Consider the following 25459-nt stretch of genomic DNA (forward strand, 5'->3'; position numbering starts at 1 on the left):
CCCCTTTTTTAAATATATTTCGTTAAATTTAAATAATCACGATTATTTAGCAGTGGGGCTAGTGTGCACGTTGATGGGCTCTTGTTGGTATTGTAATTGGCAACGATTGTTTCTGCTCTTTACAGCATATCCGAGTTTTGATGAAATTTGGTATGGAGATAGTTTGAGGCCCGGAAAAGAATATTATTACCAATCATCATCATTAACCTTTTCATCGCCACGTCAATGAAGTAATAAAGTGTCATCAGCGCCATGTCAAAAATTGCTCGTATACAAACCTGACCAAAACTACGACTTGATATCAAGTGGCGTGTGGGACACGGGACACGAAATGAAATGAAATTTATTATTCGTATCATACAGTTATAGGTCAATACATAATAGGATTATATTACAGGATTTTTTTTTTAACCTTTTCAACGCCAAGAGCCACTAAAGTGGTCGAGTGCTGTCGTGCCCATGACGCCAACAGCCACTAAAAAGGCTATGACGGACGCTGTCAAAGCAATTTTCCTGCTGACAGATAAGGTTTATTTTCGCTCTTCATATTGCAACCATTTGGCGTATAAGCCACATTTTAGCATGGGACGAAAAGCGTTGAAAAGGTTAATGTTCGGACTTCATATCAAGTCAATGGCGGCGAAAGGGTTAAGTAGGTATCATTCCACGCAGACGAAGGCGCGGGCAGAAGCTAGTAAATCACAAAAAGAAACACGTTGTTCAGTAAAAAACTTATCATTTTATTGCAAACAAAATAGCTCATTGCTTTTACGACAGTATTTTTAAATGAAATATATAATAAACAACTTATACATTATTTCGTTTTAATAATCCTTTTGAACAAACGCCATAATATTTGCATCGAAGCAAAAAATATTCAATTTAAATCACCATCAAATATTTAAAAAAAACAAGGCAACTGTAATAATCGTTATTATTATAAAAATTACCAAAGATTAGTCTATAAGACAACTATTAACCTTTTAACCGCCAGCAATTTATGATCGAGCGTGCTCGTGTCGCCACCGACAGTAATTGTACCACGCAGAGTAAGGTTGGCATAGTTACGGGAGTTATAAATGTGCTGTAAAAACCAAATCAGATCTTTGTCTTATTTATCAGACTGGCGAAATGAGCTGGATATGTAATGTCTTATATATCAGACTCTGGCGGTTAAAGGGTTTTAAACTGTGATTTACGTTCAAAAGGATAAGCAGGTATCATAGTACTTTTAACAAATGGCGCTATTTTGCCTCCTCCTGGGCAAAGTTGACCAACAATATTTTTGCCCAAAATTATGGTGGGTTATTTTTAATTGTTTTTTTTCTTCTATTTTAAACCACAACGATCATCAGATCAATATACGAAAGCGGGAGATCAATTCAATATCGGCAAACATATAGTTTTAAGCAACTGTTGGATTCAACATTTGTGTCCAAATTGTCATATTCTTGCGTTTCTCATTTTGTTTTTGTCAATTGCTTTATCGATATTTAACAATTTATCACTTTATCACTACATAGTATAAAACAAAGTCGCTTCCCGCTGTCTGTCCCTATGTGGTGTCATTTCATTCACATTTGTTATCACTACATAGTATAAAACAAAGTCGCTATCCTGTCTGTCTGTCTGTATGCTTAGATCTTTAAAACTACGCAACGGATTTTGATGCGGTTTTTTTTAATAATTAGAGTGATTCAAGAGGAAGGTTCATGTATAATTGTTAACCCGTGCGAAGCCGGGGCGGGTCGCTAGTTACCTAATAATAAAAAAAGTGTGGGTGAAATTCATAATATTGTACTTAAAATCTACAGCATTAAAAATAACTTTTGGCCCTGTGCATTTTAAGGTAACCACAGTAATAATTAAAAAAATCCGCAAAAATTTGGCCAAATAATTTTAATTTTTGCAACGTACAGCTACAAATCTTAAGCTCTTAAGATACAATTTAAAACAAACTTATTAATTAAATATGCATTGTCGTTTGTTCAATGGGGTTGGCCGGTCGAAGTATTTAGCAGATGGCGCCATAATAGCTTGCCCTGTCAATACATAGAATTGTGTCAAATATTTGTTTTTTAATGCCCTGGATGCCAGCCCTTTAAGCCAAATCTCATAGAAAAAGGGGCAAGCTGTGATGGCGCCATCTATGCAAACCTTTGACAGTTGCCAACCCCGTTGTTCATTGTGATGATTATAGAATAGGTACATATTTGTGACTTCATAATTATATTTTTATAACACCATATCTAAGATCTCTAACATATGCTAACATATAATTATGAATATTATGAAATTATTATGTTTAAGTGAATCTCAAATAATAACATAACTATTTTATGTTTTTATGCCCAATAAAATTGTGTCAGCCAAAAAAAATTCATATCATATTTTGTAAAATATTCCATCAACCAAATTAATTAATTATTCATACGAATAAAACATTTAAAAGTAAACAGTTGATATCATATTTCTAAAACATTAAGAATTTAAGAGATAATTTGAATCGATCCATATATACAAAAAATATTGTCTATAACAACTAAATTCGTTCGAACCCATATCAACTTAACCAATTCCTTAAAACAAGAGCAAGAATAAGAATAAAAACTAAATCTCATACTGTAATAAGCTTAGTTTAAATCTATCGCAAATCCAAAACTAATCAGGCAAATAACACAAATTTACTCAAGTGAGAGAGAGACAGCCATAATTCGAAGTGGTGTCATTTCATTCACATTTGTTATCACTACATAGTATAAAACAAAGTCGCTATCCTGTCTGTCTGTGTGTCTGTATGCTTAGATCTTTAAAACTACGCAACGGATTTTGATGCGGTTTTTTTAAATAGATAGAGTGATTCAAGAGGAAGGTTTATGTATAATTTGTTAACCCGTGCGGAGCCGGGGCGGGTCGCTATTTAGGAAATAAACAATCATATCAAAAGTGAACGCACAAAATAGGTATCTATTTTATGAATTTGCCAATGTATTTTTTTTTGTTCCTAAATTCGACTAAACTAACTCTGTGCTGACTTTGACAGAATAAAGTGTGGCGTTGCCACTATAAAGTTCATTTTCATTTATAGTTAATGGAACCACCACAGTTAGTCACTGTAAAGTCCGTGCAGAGTTAGATTAGTTGAACCTACGTTATAGTATTAAACTTTCGTTCACTGGAAAACTACCATTATGTGGTAATAATAAAAACAACACAAATACATATAACTAAAACGGCATATTTTGATCTATAATTGACATGAAAATAATTTCATAAGTTTCGCCTTATGTCATGGTATACTTAATTAAAACTTAACTATTTATAAGGCACTGAACAATCGATATTAAAGGTAATTGCAATATATTTGAGACCCACAAAATTCCAACATTCCATGTAATTGATGTGGTTTACTGTGAAAATGAGATATCAACTTTGCCTATCACGGTAGAATTCCAATTATTTAAAATAAGTATTTTTATTTTATTATTTTGTAACCATTGGTATTGAACCAATACTTTTTAGATAATGTTGTTTCTAGTTTAGTAGTTTTCGTAAATTTAGAATATACCCCATTTCTGAACTTACCCCAATGCACTATAATATCTAAGTGATTTTGTCACTATTTCTACTGCAGTATGTGTGTAGTGTGGGCAAAGTTAAAATCAGTGGGCAATGTTATGAGGACAAATCTCATAACACATTTTAAAACTGATATTATTATGAATTGTACTTATTAATGTCACAATATAAAAATAATCAAAGAAAACACGTTTTCCTTACACTTATTGAAAAAGAAAGGCTTCGTCATAAAATGTGGCTTTCCAGTAAAGAAGGGTCCTTTCAAGTGCAATAACTTGGATCATTCTGTCTAAGGACCCTTCTCTGATGGAAAGCCACAAAAATCGTCAGATGACAACCAAAGCCCAAAACTCACTAATATCTACCACAAGTACACGTACAGTGCCATAGTGAACCGTACTAGTAACAAAACAAGGTTGATTTTTGTTTAATTATTTTTTGTAATCAGTGAGTTGGACCGTTTCCTGAGGACATGTTTCAGTTCAGGGATTCCAAACTTTTTGACCCGGGGGTCCCAGTCAGGCTCAAAAATAAAGGACCGCGGCCCATAGTTTGGAGGTCCCTTCACGACTAGACCCCGACCACGCTAACTTTGCAATCGGCTGTAAAAATGCATACATATACTTACGACTTGACGTATCACTTGGCATGAAAACTTACAGCGTGGTTCGACTGAATTTTTCAATCCTACCAAATAGCAAACCCTATTGGGGCTCGATGCATGTTTGTATGACATTCATACAATGTATGTATGTATACGTATGTATGTTAGAGGCATGTTGGTATGACATTCATACAATGTATTTATGTATGTTAGATGCATGTCGGTATGACATTCATACAATGTATGTATGTATGTTAGATGCATGTTTGTATGACATTCATACAATGTATGTATGGTAGATCAACGGCATTTCTTGAGAAAGTCGAGTACCTCGGGCGGGTAGGGGCGGCTGACGGACTTGCTTTGGGATCGCGCGTACTCTATGGGCGTCACCGAGCTGGAAACAAAAAACTAATTATAGTAAATTCATTACAGTTTGCTAAAGTATTGCATAATGAACTCATTATAGTTGAGTTAGGTGCTCCCATAGACTAGGAATCCTCTAGACGGAGTTTAGAGCAATTATTTCATGAAACCGATGCTGCCAAAAATACTGGGGTGCGGGGGACGAGGCGAGCGAGTCCCGTGCCGTGATTGGTCCGTTCAAAGACACGGACGTCACACAAAGACATTTTGACTCGAAGATCGAGTAAAACTGCCGTATATTTGTGGCAGAGGGGGTAGCGCTACTATGCTCAGTCTGGAGGATGTCTTGTCTGTGGGTGCTCCATAGTGAAATAGTTATTTGTACAACAAGAGATCAAAGTTTGATATTTCTTCGAGTGCTTATTTTGAGTCCCGCGGAAGCGAAAGATTCTATACTAGATTCACGAGCGTAGCGAGTGAATCTAATTTAGAATCTTGAGCGTAGTAAGGGACTCAAAAGCGCACGAGATGTAAATAACTTTGATCTCGTGTAGTTCACAAAACTTTTCACCTCAGCAGTGAGAACATATTAGAGAACCCGAAAAATGTATTCATTCTTCATCACTTACCTATTCACTCATGTTTTCTTAAGATATACCAACAATTAAGTTTTCACCTCAGCAGCTCGAACAAGGGTACTTTGCTACTTAAAAACAGTGAGCAAAATCGGCATTTGCTCACTCAGTGAGCAAAATTGCATTTTGCTCATTTTGTCTCACTCAGTGAGCAAAATGCGATTTTGCTCACTGTTTTTAAGTAGCAAAGTACCCTTGTTCGAGCTGCTGAGGTGAAAAAAGAATTTACCTCCGGTTGCCAACATGGGCTAGTTGCTTCCACTTGGCCCGCTCCACATGTCTGAACAGCGTCATGATGAGGTGAAGCTCGCAAGTTGAGGAGTTGACAGCCAGGTGCAACGCTGTGTCACCGCCCTTCACGTCCTATAATAGACAATGCAATATTTAATACTAGCGACCCGCCCCGGCTTCGCACGGGTTAACAAATTATACATAAACCTTCCTCTTTAATCACTCTATTAAAAAAAAAACGCATTAAAATCCGTTGCGTAGTTTTAAAGATCTAAGCATACATACAGACAAGCGAGCCAAGCGATTGTTACATTCAACCCCCTGAGACTCAGTCATAGCAAAAAGAATTTGAAATAGAGGCGGATTGTCAAAGTAAATTATGAAGCCACAGTAAATTTACTGCCATCTTTCGACAGAAGATTAAAACTGTTAGAACGCCATTTGACTTTGATCCTTATTCCTCTGGGTATAAAGTCTAAGAAATAAATATGCCCCTTAGTTTGACATGCAAAACAGATCGCGCTGTTTTGCTGTCACTGAATTGTCGAACTTCAACTTTTGACAGGAAGAGTTACCGCAAAATGTATGTAGCTGTACAACGCCATCTCGTTTAAGTACCTGTCAAATTCGAAGCACGAAATTGTCTTAGATTTTACGCATCTTACTCAATGTATCTTTGGTCTGGACTTGGAGGAAACTCACCCCGGCCCATAAGTCCGCTTTCCCGTGTTCCAAGAGAACGTGCACAGTACGCAGATGCGGGTTGTCTTTGCTGTGCAGTTTGCACGCCACGTGCAGTGCCGTGTAGCCTGGGACATAATGGTACATTATTTACCAAAACTCGTACATTTCTTCACAATGGGGTTGGCAACTGTCAAAGGTTTGCATAGATGGCGCCATCATAGCTTTCCCCTTTTTCTATGAGATTTGGCTTAGGTAAAGGGCTGGCATCATAGACAAGACATCCTCCAGACTGAGCATAGTAGCGCTACCCCAAATATACGGTAGTTTTACTCCATTCTCGAGTCAAAGTGTCTTTGTGTGACGTCCGTGTCTTTGAACGGACCAATCACGGCACGGGACTCGCTCGCCTCGTCCCCCGCACCCCAGTATTGTTGGCAGCATCGGTTTCATGAAATAATTGCTCTAAACTCCGTCTAGAGGATTCCTAGTCTATGACTCTCTCCAGGCGAGTGTTATGCTCGGGGACCGAAGTCCACTGAGAGGTAGTCAGAAGGAGTATATATAGTAAGTGACATTTGAAACTCCGTAAGTGCGATGTAGGTTTTAGCTTTTAGCTTTTTAGGTTTTAGCTCACTAACGCCATCTGTTAGAATCATGTGGCAAGTCGTCGATAGTGACAGCTGGCCCCTATTTCACTACGGCGACAGGTGCGACAATTCTACAAATGTCACTGTGGCTGACGTCACAGGCATCCATGGGCTACGGTTACCGCTTACCGTCGGGCGGGCCGTATTCCTGTTTGCCACCATCATTGTATTATTTAAAAAAACTTTATTATATCGGCAAAAAACGAAGTTTATGATGATGACGATGACCATTTGTCACACGATTTAATAGAACTTTCGGTAATTCTTGACAGAAAATGAGTTCTGTGTCGGAATTTCGTGACAAATGTCGTGTTTCTTGTGACAATTGTCATTAGCTTCGCAAAATGAGTACTTATTTACTGGCGACATAATGGAGTTTTTTTAAATTAATATGTTGGTGGCAAACAAGCGCCCGTCCGATGGTAAGCGGTTACCGTAGTCTATGGAGGCCTGTGACGTCAGTAACAGTGATGTCGACAATTGTCGCACCTGTCACCGTGGTGAAATAGGTGCCTGGAGGGGACGCCACAGCTGTTTTACCTTCAGTGTTGGCGTGGGCTTGTCTGAATAGAGGCGGCGAATCGCACACTAGCTCGTAGAGTACGTCTGCGTACGCGTCGCCGGCGCGGGCGCACGCCGTCACCAGCGTGTCGCCCAGAGCGTCCGTCTGAAACATTCATGTATTATTAATAGAGATCTACTAAACTGATGACATCTAATATTTAGTAGTAGTAGTAGTAGTAAACTCTTTATTGTACAAAAAGACATATTAAAAATAACATACAATTAGTAAGAAGTACAAAGGCGAACTTATCCCTTTGAGGGATCTCTTCCAGTTAACCTTTGAGTAGATGAGAGGAGAAAGTGAAAAGAGGGTGACAAATGCAGCAAAATGTACAACAAGGTACCAGAAAGATAAAGGATACAAATACATACAAAATGTATAAGATAAACATACATATATTACACAAAAAGGAATGGGGAAAATACACTAAAAATTGGAAAGAATTAGAAAGATATAAAGCAACTATACAATAGAAATATAGACAAATTAATCAGTCAGATCAGATAGCCATAGCTTTATACCCGTTAAACCCGTCTATAAATGTGAGTTAATATCTGATGACATCTGCCTTAATCCTCTAAGTTTGTTTCATCTGTGATGTTTAATAGTCTTTATATGTAAAGTTCGTTACTCGTTATATTGTAATGTTTAGATAGTTTTTTCTTCTCTGATATTTTTCACTGTAGCTATAATATGGTGTTAATTAGTTTGTAATATTTCCGCTAAATTGTAAAACATGCTGTGTACACTTGTTTTGGATCTCGTGCTAGATTTAAGCCATAATGTACAATTGTATTACCCATGATATTGTACGATGTCTGTTTAGTGTACCTAATATAGTAAAAAAAAAAGATGCCACGAATATTCGGCAACTATTCGGTATTCGGCCACTTTGCCGAATATTCGTTATTCGGCCGAATAACGAATATCTGTAGCCGTGTACCGAAACACAAAAAAAAAACCATGAATTAGGTATATTTAATATTTAAAAAGTATTATTGGATAGTTGTTAAATAGGAAGACCCTTTTTTAAAAGCATTTGTTGATTATGAAATATTTTATTTTTATCATGGGGATCTGATTTGATTGACTCTAACTACATTCATTAGTCCTGTTTTACAAAAAATATATCTTAGCAAACGTTGTGCTTTGTTGGCGAACAGTTTTCATAATAATTGTGACTCACAATGTTCGCATCTCATGCCGAATATTCGGTATTCGACCGAGAGAGTGGCCGAATATTCGGTATTCGGCCAAAACCACTATTCGGGGCATCTCTAATTATTAACATTATTTAATCCGGCGAATAGGCTACATGACTAATTTTCATTTATGGTATCAATCGATCGGGTTTGTTTTTAGGATCAAATGTCTATATGGGACCCATTGCATTAAAGTAACACAAAAGTCAGAAACTATAGTCAAAGTCCGACAGTCGCATTTCACTCGCGAAACGCCCCTCACAAAAGTATAAGTGAACGCGACGTCTAGGTCACCGAAAATTGCGTTTTTGTCGGTGAAATATTGCGTTTATGTATATAGTTGCTATACAATATTTTTTTGGATAAAATGTAGGGAATCAATGGTAAGTACCCTTACTATTGTCGTTTTTGGAAGTTTAAAAAAAACTTAAATTTTGAAACTTTCAGGTCCTGTATTTTTGTAACATTTCCGTATTTTATTGTAATATCCACATTATTGTGATAAATTGCTCATTTCCTATCTATTTTACTAGATTTTGTTATAAAATTCAACATATGTCATCATCCCTACTATCCCTATACTTCGTTTTTTTTAGCATTAGAAATTTGGTAAACAATCTTGATGTGACTTTTAATTGAAAAATACATTTTAAAAATAAGTTACGGTAAATATGTAACAATTATGAATATAATACGATCTTTTATAGTCTTCTGCTTTCATAAGTAATAGTTATTGATTTTTTAAAAGTGTTTTTCAATTAACAGACATGTCAAAATCGCTTACCTTCTTTGAAGTTCTTTCTAATGCAAAAAAAACGAACTATAGTGAAGTTGAAGCTGTTCCTTTCTGTCTGAGCGACGTACGTATACAAACACGAGAGTGGGTCCCGGGGGTTAACCTTTTCAACGCTTTTCGTCCCATGCTAAAATGTGGCTTATACGCCAAATGGTTGCAATATGAAGAGCGAAAATAAACCTTATCTGTCAGCAGGAAAATTGCTTTGACAGCGTCCGTCATAGCCTTTTTAGTGGCTGTTGGCGTCATGGGCACGACAGCACTCGACCACTTTAGTGGCTCTTGGCGTTGAAAAGGTTAAGGGTGACACTGACCTCGTGGAAGACGCTCTCTTTCCCGTCTGTGTAGGAGGGGTTGAGTCGCAGAGCGGTCCTTACGCACTGCACCAAGTAGCGCGTGAATATAGGCCTCCCGGGGCAGCGGAGCGCCGCGGATTTCAACAGGCCAAGACCTGGAACAGGTGAGACACATTTTAATAGAAAGTAGCCGACAGGTAATTTTGGAGCGCCGCCAGCACATAATGTTCTTCGCTCCGCTCCGCCATAGAGAAATATAGTAAGAATAGAGTGCTACCGTAGACTAGGAATCCTCTAGACGGGGTTTAGAGCAATTATTTCATGAAACCGATGCTGCCAAAAATACTGGGGTGCGGGGGACGAGGTGAGCGAGTCCCGTGCCGTGATTGGTCCGTTCAAAGACACGGACGTCACACAAAGACACTTTGACTCGAGAATGGAGTAAAACTACCGTATATTTGTGGCGGAGGGGGTAGCGCTACTATGCTCAGTCTGGAGGATGTCTTGTCTGTGAGTGCTCCATACATCAGTTTTGGTCCCAAAAAGACTATTATTTTCGTAGTCGACATCTAGCATCGAATAGCGGAATTATCAGTACCGCTTCTTGATACTAGATGTCTAGTGAGTCGCGACTCACGAAAATTGTATTGGACAACAATTTACAACTATAATATTAAAGCAGAATAAGTTGAAAATAGAGTTCCGGGTAATCCGGTTATATTATTAGCTGATAATTGTTGAGCATTAGACTTTTGGGTCGGCGCAACATCTATTGTCAAAGTAGCAGTACTGATAATTCCGCTACTACGAAAATACTACTATGAAAATAATATAACACTTTAAACTCTCGCGTTTTGTACACATATGTAATTTCACAAACGGGTCTAACGCGATATAATTTCATTGTTTTTACCTTAAATTCCGACCACAGCTGGTGCAACTCAGCTGAAACGTCGGAATTTAACGTAAAAACAATGAAATTATATCGCGTTAGACCCGTTTGTGAAATTAAATATGAAAATAATAGTCTTTTTGGTACCAAAACTGATGTATGGAGTGAGCACTCTATGTATTTTTTTCTCTATCGGCGTCAGCTAGGCGGACAATCTAAAGTTATAATTGCAATCTTAACTACACTTGTAGGGCTTGGGGCTTACCGAAGTCTCCCAAGAACAGCTCAGGCCGCAGAGCCAAGACCCTCTCGCACAGCAGACTGAACAGGACGCACTGCAAATCCTCCTGCTTGGTGCTTGGGGCCTGTTGAAAGACTGTTAAAGCCTTTTAACGAGGTTTATCACTTACCGAAGTCTCCCAAGAACAGCTCAGGCCGCAGAGCCAGGACCCTCTCGCACAGCAGACTGAACAGGACGCACTGCAAATCCTCCTGCTTGGTGCTTGGGGCCTGTTGAAAGACTGTTAAAGCCTTCTAACGAGGTTTGTCACTTACCGAAGTCTCCCAAGAACAGCTCAGGCCGCAGAGCCAGGACCCTCTCGCACAGCAGACTGAACAGGACGCACTGCAAATTCTCCTGCTTGGTGCTTGGGGCCTGTTGAAAGACTGTTAAAGCCTTCTAACGAGGTTTGTCACTTACCGAAGTCTCCCAAGAACAGCTCAGGCCGCAGAGCCAGGACCCTCTCGCACAGCAGACTGAACAGGACGCACTGCAAATCCTCCTGCTTGCCGTCTGTCGACAGACTTTGCAATACTTGTTGGAGGACTCTGGAACAAAGGAATCACTACATAGTATAAAACAAAATCGCTTCCCGCTGTCTGTGTGTCCCTATGTATGCTTAGATCTTTAAAACTACGCAACGGATTTGGTTCCGGTTTTTTTATATAATTTGTTAACCCGTGCGTTGTCGGGGCGGGTCGCTAGTAAAATATAAGTCACATTGTCTATGGAAAAATATAAGGGCGTCCGCTAGCTTGCGCGGGTGCACGGAGCGGGCGCACGCACGCGGGTGAAATTGTAGCTTAGGCTTAGAACGCACTGTGATTAATTTCTTGCGGTTTCAGTCTAATTCCTTGCGGGTTCAGTCTTGCAAGTGCGTGCGCTTATGCGCGAGTGGTTCTGCAACCGCAAGAAATTAATCGCAGTGCGTTCTAAGCCTAAAATCTGTCGCACGCGTCTGCGCCAGCTAGCGTTGCTCATACTATTTTTCGTTAACCCGTTCACCCGCTCCGTGCAACCGCGCCAGCTAGTGGACGCCCTAACCTAACACAGAAACGGAAAATCCAAACTTTAAACGCCTAATCTCAATAAAGTCTAGACCTTACCGAACAACGCCTGGTAAATGTCAAATGATATATTGTAAGTACATAAGTTCCGAAAAACTCATTGATACGAGCCGGGGTCTGAACCCGCGACCTCCGGATTGAAAGTCGCACGCTCTTACCGCTAGACTACCAGCACTTTTACTTATTCTGTGGTCTCATTACGCAAATGCCCCTCCTATGTTGGTATTTGACATATTTACGTATACTTAAACAAACACAAAGTGAAACAATGCGATGTATCAATTAATTAACCATTAGCGTAATTGTTTGTCCCGATGGCTTATAGCAGTCCAATCATGTAGGTAATGTATTTTTCATATATGTCACGTTTTGGTTCTATCCTTTCTTATTTCTTTAAATCTTTCAGTTCTTTCACAAGTCTTGATTAACTGCACTTTTATTAAAACAAAGGTAAACAAAACACACACCAACTCGAATAAGCAATTAGTAAAACTTAAAGATATTTTTTTAATGGCAGGAATACAACTCTTTTTACTTTTAATCTTTAAATAATAAATCGGGGAAACGCATCAAGCGTCCTGGGGACTATGCCCCAGGCAATTTTTGGTTTTATTTTGTAATTTATCTTAATAATAATAAGCTTTCTCATTTAAATAAATCGTAGCGAATATAGTTATTGTATAGTACAGTATTATTAAGTACGAGACAATGATTTGTGTTCTCTTTTTCCTGCCTTCTTCGTATTCTCTTCGTATTAAGGCTTTGTCAACTTTTTAGAAGGTTACAACTATACATAGGTACATACCTATTTATTAGTAACCATATTACCATACTTTAGACTTTTAACTAAATATGTAGCTAAACTTTTTGTACATTAATAATACCGAACTGCGTTCCAAAACTGGCATTGTGGATGTGGGCATGAAGGCCGCTAAGCTGAAATGGGACTGGGCAGGGCACATCTGCCGAATGCACCCAGAACGCTGGGCCAAATTAGCCACGGACTGGATCCCACAGGATGGATCTCGGGGCAAAGTAAGACCCAAACGGAGATGGCGGGACAACCTAGATGCATTCTGTGTGGAGTGGCGGGAGTGTGCATTGGACAGAGTCAAGTGGCGGGAAAGAGGGGAGGCCTTTGCCCAGCAGAGCACAGTGGGACACACCAATAGGCTAAAGAAAAAAAAAATACACACACGCACCGCACATACTTCGTTAAATTAAAAAGAAAAACACGACTGCATTAAGAACCTAAACACGCTACGTACAGTCAGCAGCAGAACTTGCTAAGCGGGCGAGGTGTTCAAAATGATCTTAACGCGACTTTATTGTTAAGAGAATAAGAGCGTGTCAAGGTAATTATGAACACCTCGCCGGCTTAGCAACTTCTGTTGCTGACTGTACCTACACATAATAAACAAATCAAGGTCGAATACCTAGGCTATTAGTGTCTCAACTATCCTTATCTCGTGTATATACGTATATATATTTATGTATACACTTGTATATGTAGCGTGCTGGGCATTTACCGGCTGCTCCGTAAATGACTTTAGCTTGTTATAATTTAATATTGACTTCCTTATAATACAAGACTCGACGGACTGATATGTTATACTTATTTAAGGTGTTATTGTAGTGATGTGTGTTCATTATCATGTTTATAAGTACACATAAAGTTACTGTTCAGATTCTTTATATAGGTGTTGTAGTGTTGTGTGTTCATTATCATGTTTATATGTCGAGCAAAACAAAGAGGCACGGCCGTACCATCCTTTTCTCGAAGTGAATCAGGCCATTTTCGACATCCTGTAATTTTGTGCTGGCTAAAGCTAGAATCCTGAATTTTCAGTCACATATACAATGATATACACCATGTTTTTTTTTGATTTCCGTTAATTTCAAGGGTGCATTCCTGAGCTTAAATCAAGTAACTTTCTCAAAGACACCGATATTCTAATTAACTCCATTTCGGAGATAATCAATAATTAATTTTTTTCCTATAAGGCCTCTACAAGCGTGTACACTTGCCTTAGGGCCAGTTTACATACTGATTAGTGTTTAGAATGAGTTCATACATTTGCTACTAAAATTAAGTACAATCTCGGTCGATCGATGTTCGAAATGACATTGATATGTCACAGATTTCAATTGTTTGGTTGAGTTAAATGTAATGCCCGTGTTACAACAACGCTATATGCTACATTTAATTACTTTTTAAACTTAATTAAAAAAAAAATTAATTAACTATGCCATTTAGTTCTCTTAAACGTACTTAACCATACCCCAAAGTTAACGGAATTCAATAAAAACACGGTGTAGAGCTTAACATGCTATAAGTATACATAAAGGTACTGTTCAGATTCAGACACTAGTATAGCTGCTGCAATATTGCAGCGCGACATTACTACCGTCTGCATTGCTGCTACAAAATCCACAAATGGCAAGCCAGCCAGCAACCTTGATTTTGACATTTCTGTCGCGAGTGTCGCGTGTTTTTATTCCAATGAATGACCGATTTAGGTACCTATTTTGACAGGGAAATAAAGAAATATATATGTTAGTAATTACGTGCCATTGAGTAAGGCGGGGAAAAACGCAGTTAGTGTTATTATGATATTTATGACGTTTGCTGTGGAAATGTGTAACTGTTTTTGCCCAAAAGGTATTAACATGAAAATCACTAGGTACATAGTATAAAACAAAGTCGCTTCCCGCTGGCTGTCTGTCCCTATGTATGATTTTTTAAACTACGCAACGGATTTTGATGCGGTTTTTAATAAATAGATAGAGTGATTCAAGAGGAAGGTTTATGTATAATTTGTTAACCCGTGCGTAGCCGAGCCGGGGCGAATCGCTAGTTGCTCCTAAAATGTTATTTTTGGCCGAACTCATAGATTACTTTTCATCACTTTTCTTTTTGTTAAAAATAACAATGATTTTTGCGATGAATTTGCGATCCCGGGCACGCACGGCACGGCTGTTGGATTTCATATTCCCGTGATTTCGTGATTTATTTATACCGATACAACTTTTACGTTTTAAGATTTTGGCTGCAGTCTGCCCTTGCAAATATAGTCTAGTTTCCGTGTGATTTTTTTCATGGCATTTGTTCTTGAATAAAACGTGTAAAAATTCAATATTAAAACATCAATTTTGCATCCCCTACCCCTACTTACAGCGAGAGGATTGGTTGGAACCCAACAATACGTATCCCTATAATTCAAAGTCACAATCATCTAAACCGGCGAATTACTTCGTTCGTACGGCTATTTGCCTCTCTATCGCTCAAATATGCAAGCGTGATAGAGACACATATAACGAAACTTCAATTTTCACGAAGTTCTCAGGTATAGTAGCCCCTATAACTTATCTCTGTCCAAATTATTTGTCATTCTATTTTAAACCTTTTTCTAATGATATAGAGTTCCTTTTCGCGCTCTTAATACGCAGGTAGCCATCCCAGCGACTTATTATTGAAACGTAAATTTCAAGTTCTACCTGAGGATATTGTTTCAAACAATGCTTTACTTCATGATCAAAGAAACTATGCTTTTGTAAGGCCCCTGTATTAAGTAAGTACTTATTTTACGCTTTTAAATAGGGCTAAAATGCATTATGGAAGTGATTATACATTTTAGCACCTAAGCCGCACCGGGAATCCATTTTTATTTGCGTTTTAGTACAGTCGCCATCAGATATATCGGAGCGGCTAAGGCGCTCACAAATATCTGAACACGCCTCTATTGTCAAGGCGTTAGAGTGCGTGTTCAGATATTGTGAACGCCTTGGCCGCTCCGATATATCTGATGGCGACTGTACAGTGGCGGAACTGGCGGTTTCATGAACTCGATCTCCACTGGCTTGCTCATGGACAAAAGTAAAGCCTATTTGACACCGGTTTACCTACGAATATTTGCGACGCGCCGCCACTAGCCATGGTGTTGTTATATATAAAAAAAAAAATAATACATACATACAACATTTTCATTTTGTTGCGTGATAGGACAAGAAACATCGGTTCATGAAACGTCAAATTATACATACAAATAGTACCATTGTTATAACAAAAAAATAAAATAGAAGTAAATATGTAATTTCGATTTGCTAATTAAAAGTATGGCTTGTATTTGTTTAATTACAAAATAGTAACTAGTGGTGGTAATAAAAATATCGATACGGACAAAGTACCAAAAATATGTATACCTGCACGACCTTATCGCCCTTATATTAAGTGTGACGTGTGTACATATTTTTGTCACTTTGCCGTCCGTATCTATATTTTCAGACGTGACCTTCCCTATGCTTATATCAAAGTGGGCATTCGGTCCAAACATCCTACAAAAAACCGGCCAAGTGCGAGTCGGACTCGCGCGCGGGGGACCATCAACAAAAAATAGAGCAAAACAAGCAAAAAACGGTCACCCATCCAAATACTGACCCCGCCCGACGTTGCTTAACTTCGGTCAAAAATCACGTTCGTTGTATGGGAGCCCCACTTAAATCTTTATTTTATTCTGTTTTTAGTATTTGTTGTTATAGCGGCAACAGAAATACATCATCTGTGAAAATTTCAACTGTCTAGGTATCGTGATAGCTTCGTGAGATACAGCCTGGTGACAGACGGACGGACGGACGGACAGCGGAGTCTTAGTAATAGGGTCCCGTTTTTACCCTTTGGGTACGGAACCCTAAAAAGGGACATGGGAAGTCCCACAAAACGATTATAGTCTCAAAAACATCAGACGTTTCCTTATTTTAGGATGTGATCATAAAAGTACTTTTAAATGAAATAATTAACCACCATCCATAACCTTAAGGACAAGGTAAAATATTTATTATTGTTACGATATTAATTAGCTGGTGTACTTAATACATATAAGTTAATTAGGTTTAGTCACAGAATAAATAATAGTACTATAGGTACAGAAGATTAGCTCTCCAACATAAGTACCTAACATAACGCGTATATTCCGAGAGATATGACCGCTAGGTGGCGCAGGCGCGAGCAGGCGTCCGTTCCATAGCGCTGCGCGGCAACTACTATGGCTAGACACCAAAATTGGTGTGGGCCGCATGTATTTTTAGGTACTTGTAGCGACGCGACGAAATCGCGGAGTGAGCCACACGCCTGGTTTAGTTTTATTAACATAGTTCATCATTTTATTATAATAATAATTCAGCGTATACAGGGTGTCCCAAGAAGTAGTGATATACTGAAGCTGGGAGGTAGAGGACCTAGAGGGATATCTGAATCACCCCCATGTATGTTCCGCGATTTTTCGTATTTTCGGAGTTATGATTTTTTTTAATTTTTCACCTATCGCCGAGTACGATGAGATTTTTATTTATGGTGACGTGAATTATTGCGGTAGATGCTTGATTTTTTTTGTGTGCTACGCTGATAGATAGGCCAATCCAGTATGGTAACATTTACTATCGTTAGATCTTTGAATGGAATTAAAAAAAAAATAATGCCAAGAAAGATAAAATTACCCAGTATGTTCACAACTTCAAGGGCGCTTAGAAAAATAAAACATACTGGGTAATTTTATCTTTCTTGGCATTAATTTTTTTTTTAATTCCATTCAGAAAATGAAAATGAAAAAAAAAATGAAAAAAGTTTATTGTATAAATTTAGACATACAGTAAATCACGTCCCTGTGTCCTGATCTAGGAAACCCTGTGTTACAGGACCCAGTTTCGTTACTTATACTAGTTTCTTAATTTATATATTGGTAGGTACAAATTGTACAGAGAGTTACACTGTGTGTGTGTGTGTGTGTGTGTGTGTGTGTGTGTGTGTGTTAGTGTGTAAAAATGCATACTATAATATTTATGATAAGGAAGTATTATTTCAATGTTATTATTATAAAATGTATATCTATGTAAGTATTGTAAATATTTAATTAATTATTTATTTATTTTTCAGAGATCTAACGATAGTAAATGTTACCATACTGAATTGGCCTGTCTATCAGCTTAGCACACAAAAAAAATCAAGCATCTACCGCAATAATTCACGTCACCATAAATAAAAATCTCATCGTACTCGGACTACTCGGCAATAGGTGAAAAATTAAAAAAAATCATAACTCCGAAAATACGAAAAATCGCGGAACATACATGGGGGTGATTCAGATAGCCCTCTAGGTCCTCTACCTCCCAGCTTCAGTATATCAAACAACAAACATCAAACATCAACATTTATTCAGCAAATAGGCCACAAGGGCACTTTTACACGTCAACATGGAATTTACATACAGCAAAAAAAAACACATCTACAATTATAAAATACAACTTTCTAAGCTGCAAATATAAAATCAAACTAAAGTATTACATAGAGATGTATAAAGTCTCTAAATGTCGAATTACAAAAAAAAAACGCTATAACAATAGTATTGAAAAAAAAAGAACACAAAGATACAAAACTATAATCTAAAATTATTTAGAGATGTAAATGTCTCTAAGTGTCATCATAACTAAAAGATTACAAATATATAGTATATAGTAGTTAATCAAATTATCCTTAGAGATGTATAGGGTCTCCAAGAGTCAAAATCCTGTATACCTAATTAAAACATTCATTAAGTAAGAAAATGACAATAAAAATAAAATAGCATACGAGAACCGAATGATGTGTGTCTGTGTCCATGTAATTGTCCTCAAAAATAGAGTAACTAAATATAATAGCTCGTGTTAGCTTAAATAGACCAGTCTCCACAAACAGCACCCGTTCACGAGTATGACGCGTATCTCAGCCATCGCCTCTCTCAACCTTCATTCGGGAAAGTGGCGACCCGATCAACAACGCCACCGTAAGCAAAGACTTTTAAGCGAGCATGACATATCACTACTTCTTGGGACACCCTGTATATTATAATAATCCCACTGCTGGGCACAGGCCTCCTCTCATGCGCGAGAGGGTTTGGGCTGTATTCCCCACGCTGGCCCGATGCGGGTTGGGGACTTCACATACACCTTCGAATTTGATATTTTCCTTCACCGAAAAGCTAGTGGTAAATGTCAAATATTCCGTACATAAGTTCGGACTCATTGGTACGAGTCAAGATTTGAACCCGCGACCTCCGGATTGAAAGTCGGTCGTCAGATCCACTCGGCCACCACCGCTGCCTTCATTATTTTATTAAATAGATTTATTATAAAGGCATCATACTGAATGAATCATACCTCCTAAAATAACTAAGATAATAATAAATAGTTCTCGAAAATGGGGCTAACAGTTTTGAAATGTATTTTGAGCTAACAAAACGAATAATCGGTAAGAGTAGGTAAGTTTCATTCAAGGAAAAAATTAGACTTCCAAATTTTCATGAAGAATGAATGATATTATGTCAATCGATTTGTTTTTGTCCTCCCAGACTTTTAAAAAGTAGGACGTTTTGCACGAAACGAGTCGGCTTACAGTTTTAAACATTTTACAAGCTTTTATTTAACTTGCAATGTTTGTAGAGTCAGACCAAGACAAGTCTGCAATGATTTTGATAGCACACGCAGTGCAAGCGTTATTTTAAACGTCAAACTTCTATGAAATTATGACGTATAAATAACACTCGCACTGCGTGTGCTATCAAAATCGTTGCAGGCTTGTCTTGGTCTAACTATGTATCTATTCAGGTCAAATATTGCAAATTGAAACTTCATATACCTACATATCGGCACTATACTTTGAAAAAATCTCGTATCTCACGCTGCTACTTAAAGTTGAAAGGCAGTAACTCTGTATGCATCCCATACATAGATACCACATTTTTCTGTTGATTGACAGAACAAGATACAAGTTTTTTTTTCAAAGTAGATTGTTTGGGTGCATTTTAAAGGGGCGCGCATGTAAATAAGGAAACTAGGGGAGATTCAAAACCTAAGTAAAATTAGTAATAAGCAAAAGTTTCAATAAGTTTAACCCAATTACGGTCGCGATATGTCAGTTGGGTCAACTTGGGTCATGGGTGACAAATTGACAATATAATGGTGGCCACAGGATCTTTCATAAAAAACGCAACCTGATTGTATTTGTTAGAATCGTCTGACGAAGATACGGGCAAAAGCTAGTACTTAACAAACTGGTACTGTCAGCAGCAATAGTTACTAAGCGCGCGAGGTGTTCAAAGTGATCTTTACGCGACTTTATTGTTAAGAGTATAAGAGCGCGTCAAGGTAATTTTGAACACCTAGCCCGCTTGGCAACTTCTGCTGCTGACTGTACCTACCCGATGAAAAATTGCCACATCTTCGGCTTTACGAATAAAATCTTGCACTTCTAAGTATGCAAAGCTTCAATTCAATACATTTATGAAATCGCTCACCGATTTTATGAACCACTTCGCATTTATATTCCTTCAATCGAGAGGTCGCATTATCATAGTGAGGAAAACTGCGCATTGCGTCATCGCGACCCACGTCGGGGATAAAAATAACATTTACTGCAAAGGTAAGGATAATATACATTATTATATGTATCTACTTGTACGTTGAAATCTTGTTTAGTTTAGAACCCGTTTCTCTGCACTAACTTTGCAGTTTCCGAGTGTACAGATGTCATGTTTATGGTGACACTTCCCCACTTGTTTGCCAAATCGGTGCAGAGCTTGGTCTGTGGTACATTTGTGCAAGTATATTGTAATTAGTAGTTTTATGTACGTTTTTTTCGGTTGACAAGTAGGTATCAGGCTTCGCGTTTTCGTTTTGTGAATGTTACGATAGGATTACACAAACATTATGCATTTTACAATTCATTTCGCCCTAACAATACATACAGAGGACCTATCACGATAGGTCTTACGATATGGTCTTCGATAGCCAAAAGTCATTTTCTCTTATTTAACCCTTTAACCGCCAGAGTCTGATATATAAGACATTACATATCCAGCTCATTTCGCCACAGTCTGATAAATAAGACAAAGATCTGATTTGGTTTTTACAGCACATTTATCACTCCCGTAACTATGCCAACCTTACTCTGCGTGGTACAATTACTGTCGGTGGCGACACGAGCACGCTCGATCAAAAATTGCTGGCGGTTAAAAGGTTAAGGGACACAGTTCGCCGGACGATATCAGCCTGTCAGTTGTTCGGAACAATCGGAACTGTCACCTTTTGCGTTTAACTGACAGGCTGATATCGTCCGGAGAACTGGTAATCTGTGGGCCCCTTTAATCGCTCGTTAAGCTGTGCTTTAATTATTGTTCCGAGCAGCCGTGAGCCGAGCGCGTCCTAAAAATGAGTGACATACCACGGGTAAAAGCGTGTAATAAAAATGTACTCACCCATACGCCGTCTGTGTGTCCAAGCGCGCTAACTTCACACACAACCCCCTCCTCTCCTCAATCTTCAACTTCTTCGCGTGTTCCTCAAAAATCTCCTTGCACGCCTTCCGGCTCATCAAACAGCACTCAAACTTGGAGAACCCAGCCGACAACTCCTTCTGAAGATCTTTATACTGCTTCATCGACATTATTGATGTCGGATTGGATTTCTTCTTCTCTAAAACAGGCTTTTCTAAACCCTCAAAGTTTGGGAGCTCCTGATACGCTTCAGAAATCTCCTGGTATCTCTCCAAATCGCTGTAGTTCGGCGATCTGCCAGGCGATGAGGAATATGCTGGAGATGTTAGCGGAGGTGAGCCTAAGTTTAGAGATAGGGGGCTTAAAGCGTTCTCTGAATAAGGCGGAGTGGGGAAAGTATGAGCTTGGGGCTCCTGATTTGTGATCTGATAGTTCTCTAAATCGAAATTGAGAATGGTGTTAGAGATATCTGTGTACTCTCTGAACGCTAGCGTGTCGTTAAGCATGTTTAGCTCGTCTATGCAGAAGTGGATTTCCTCAGGCAGTTCGGACTCTTTTCTCGGGCTTATTTCTTGAGTAACGAAGTCCAAGCCGGTTTCTAGAAGGAAGTCCTGCTGGTCGTTGTTGATGGGGAAATTCTGGACGTTGGTTTCGATAGTGGAGATGGCGCGGGAGATCTCCGCGAGGTCCGTGTTGGGTTTGACGAACACTTGCCCGCCGGAGAATGAGTTTGTGTTGACCACCTGCAAAAAATATTTTAATTAGAATTGGAAATGGTCCTGTTGGGTCCAAGAATGATAGTTACGCTTAGGGCATGCTCCCGGGAATTCCCGGTTCTCACATTCCCGGGAATTCCCGGGAATTTTATAGTGTCGAAAGAACCGGTACTGAAGACCCAGTACCGGTACTTCCCGGTTCTCATCAGTATGCGTATTTATTCCCATTTCAATAGTAGTTGTCTTAGTACTTTAGCTCCGGACATTAAATAACATCTTAATAATGGTGCTATGAAACGGGGAACCCAAAAATAACCCGACAAACTAACCTAGTAAAGTGGTAATTTGTAAAAATTCACCAAGTTTTCTATTTCAACTTTGTTTTTATCAGAAACATCGTTCAGTACTCGTATGCCGGTTACATAAAGGACTAATGATATTAGCAATCTATGTATGTTTGTGTCATATGTCCCAATGGAGCCTTAAAGCTACTAAATTACACCTATTTAGATAAATTAGGTGTCTATCTATACATTTTGACCCGGGTGACTTAAGCCATAATCTTTAAACAACTTTTAAATAAATGCAGGCAGGTTTGATGGGGCCTACCTGAACCACTGTGGTGCACTCCATATGTGCATAAATAAATATGTAAATATAATGATTAATGTAGTTAGTTAATAAGTTTGTGTGTGTGTACCTAGTTGTAAGATTAAATGTGTCACTAACGAAATTGATCCTTTGTTGGTCTTAAATAAATTTAATTTAATTTAATTTAAAAATCACAAGTTGGATATTATTTATCTATTATATTCGAATATTCTTCTTCTAGGTTTGGTTTTATATGAAAATATTCCGTTATCGGGTTGAATTTGTAACTCCTGTATCCCGTCAATCCCGTGCCGTCATAGTGCTGAGTGCATCGACTACGGCCGTGTTGCTCGTACACCTTTAAGCATAGGCGCAGGCAAAGTGTGCCGGTTAATTTTGTAAAATAGGTGGGAACGCTAAAAGTGCTTTTTTATATAAAATAAGTCGTTTATTAATAGTTATGAAATTATTGATATGAAAATAAGTAATTCATAAAGATTGTACGCCAACACAAACAATTTCTTAAAAAGAATCATAAGATGCCTTGAGAACCGGGAAGAACCGGGAATCCCGGTTCCGGCCATGTTCAGAACCGGGAAATAAAATTCTTGGTACCGGGACCGGTACTGCATGCCCTAGTCACGCTAAAGCAAGTACAGATTTTATAAAAGTACATTTTCAAACATTTAGAGGGAGTCTGTTTCGAAGGAGACCTATCCTGAGTATCCTGACATAGTTTTGTAGAAGACTTAAAGAAATTACTTAAGCTATTAATAGGGAAGACAAATCAAGCCGAAATAGTGTGCCTTATAAATAAAATAAAATCAGTTAGTAAATTTTACCGAAGAAGAACACATGTTTAGATGCCACTGAATATACTAATAAATTCAGTTAGTAAATTTTACCGAAGAAGAACACATGTATAGATGCCACTGAATATACTATTCACTAATGGGTATGAAACCAACCAATAATTTTGAGACTGAACTGGCCGCAGAGGTCGCGGGTAAAACCAGTGGGTTACAAAAACATTGATACTGATGATGTTATCTTATTGTTAGTTAAACTTTGTACCAACATTATTTAAATCACATTCTTAACAACATGCAAGAGCACGAGTGCCACCATAAACGTGTTATATTCATTGAAATTTGACGTTTATGGGCAGGGCAGCTTGGTTCGGAGAATTTAAATCATTTCAACATACCTCTTTGTATTTCTCCACGTCCCTGCTATACGGATGCATGACGGGCACCTCCCTGTTCGTCTTTATCGGCGCCCGCGGCAAGAAAACCGTCTGCATCTTCTTCTTCCCAATCTTCAACTCTTCCATTTTCTTAACCACATCTTCATCTTTTTCATCCGTTTCTTTTTCATCTTGGTCGTTTTCTTTTGCATTTTGTTCGTCATGTTCAGAATAGCCACTGTCTTGTGAGGAATGTGAATCGAATCTGTCGTTACGCGGTTCGATGCTTTCGAATTCTTTGTCATCTTCGCTATCTTTCCTCTCTCTGTATGAAAATTTGTTTAATTCGTTTTTATCTTCTTTATATTTGTCTTCTTTTTCTTTTATAGATATTTTCTGGAACTCTTCTAGCAGAGTTGCGACTGGAGTGACCTTGAGCGTGGTTTGTGGTTTTGGTTCTCTTTTCTCTTCCTGTCTCTCTTCATGTTTTTGCGTTTTCTTTTGGAAGAGTGTCCGGACGAGTTTGAACAAGTTCGGTTTCTTCTCTTTCTCCATTGGAGTTGTGTTTAACATTGTAGCTGTGCCCATCTTGATTCTAGCTTAATATCATTCTGGAACAAAGAAAATATGCCTAAGATACAAGTACTATAATGAATCCTAGTCGTTATAAATTCATTGTTCAAAATTCCAAAGATAATAGATATTACTTAAAATAAAATGTAAATTTCAACAAATGCTGTAACAATTAACCTGAAATTCGTGGGAATCGGTCTATTTCAAGAATTTCCCGGTATCACATCAGCGCATCGCTACCCACTATGCTAATAAATCTGAATGGGTGTCTGTCACACCGTCGCGTATGTACACTCTAACCCCGCGGACTTTGCTCAAACTTGGCAGTAAGAATGCATACATATTCCTATAAGCTGCATACTTGGCGTAGCACATGGAATGGAGTCTCTATAACAATTTCCCGTGTCACATCGTTCCGGTTTCCATAATTTATTTGGGAAAAACATCAAATGGCATAATAGCGTTCCACACAATCTCCACATTACCTAACCTACGCGAAATGATAATTCACTCAATGAAATTTTCGGAAATATGAATTAGGTAAACGTTTTGCGTTAAAAATGTTAAAATGTTTTGGAAATGTATGAAACAAAAATGTGCAGGCAACACTTGTAAATACGCTTCCAAAAAAGGTCAAAGATCATGTTAAACTGCGGTTTAACGGATTGTTCTAGTGTGAGTGATCCATTACAAGTCTAAATAGTAAATAGCGATCGGTGTGAGTGTCAGCCGTTGTTAGTAAACAAAAGCAACCGGCAAGCTGCCAAGCTCGGGCGATGGCATGTTTATTGCGATTTAACGAATATGTAAACTGTATGTATATATGGGGCATTATCTATGAAAAGGGACCTTATTAAACTGTTTCGACTACAACGGTTTCACTCACTTGAATTTTTAGTCGCTATTGGCGACATGTTTCAAGAGTGAAACCGCTGTCGTCTCAACAGTTTAAAATATGTCTCACGAAAGTTTAATATCGAGGGACCTTATTGTCGATGGCGCTTACGCCGCACAGCGTCGCGCGGCATTTTATTTATATCGGAGCATCGTTAATAATGGCGCAACCGCCATCGACAATAAGGTCCCTTTTCATAGACAACGTCACATATGTATAGGTAACAATCTCACTCGACAAATTGTCATAGTCCAGCTTCGCTCACTCGGTCAACACTCTCTAGACGGCATTACATTGTGCATTACTTTTTCTTGTAGTCACCATCAGATCTGATCTGAACACGCCTCTATTG

The 25459-nt window shown here is 38.4% G+C and overlaps 1 protein-coding gene across 1 annotated transcript in view; it reads right to left on the bottom strand.

Annotated features, from left to right (window-relative positions):
- Nucleotides 1–4449: 4449 nt before the first annotated feature.
- The window catches only part of LOC134660179 (uncharacterized), a 30435-nt gene continuing 9425 nt past the window's right edge, over nt 4450–25459 (bottom strand). The window contains exons 2-9 of the mRNA XM_063515903.1: nt 23661–24250; nt 21129–21889; nt 11198–11325; nt 9624–9760; nt 7287–7413; nt 6118–6224; nt 5414–5547; nt 4450–4580 (exon numbers count right to left, since the gene is read on the bottom strand). Of these exons, the coding sequence (XP_063371973.1) occupies nt 4484–4580; nt 5414–5547; nt 6118–6224; nt 7287–7413; nt 9624–9760; nt 11198–11325; nt 21129–21889; nt 23661–24227 (2058 nt within the window). The 5' untranslated portion in view covers nt 24228–24250 and the 3' untranslated portion in view covers nt 4450–4483. The remainder of the gene's footprint in view (nt 4581–5413; nt 5548–6117; nt 6225–7286; nt 7414–9623; nt 9761–11197; nt 11326–21128; nt 21890–23660; nt 24251–25459) is intronic.

This window comes from Cydia amplana, chromosome 26 (genome assembly GCF_948474715.1).
Source record: "Cydia amplana chromosome 26, ilCydAmpl1.1, whole genome shotgun sequence".
Lineage (NCBI taxonomy): Eukaryota > Metazoa > Arthropoda > Insecta > Lepidoptera > Tortricidae > Cydia > Cydia amplana.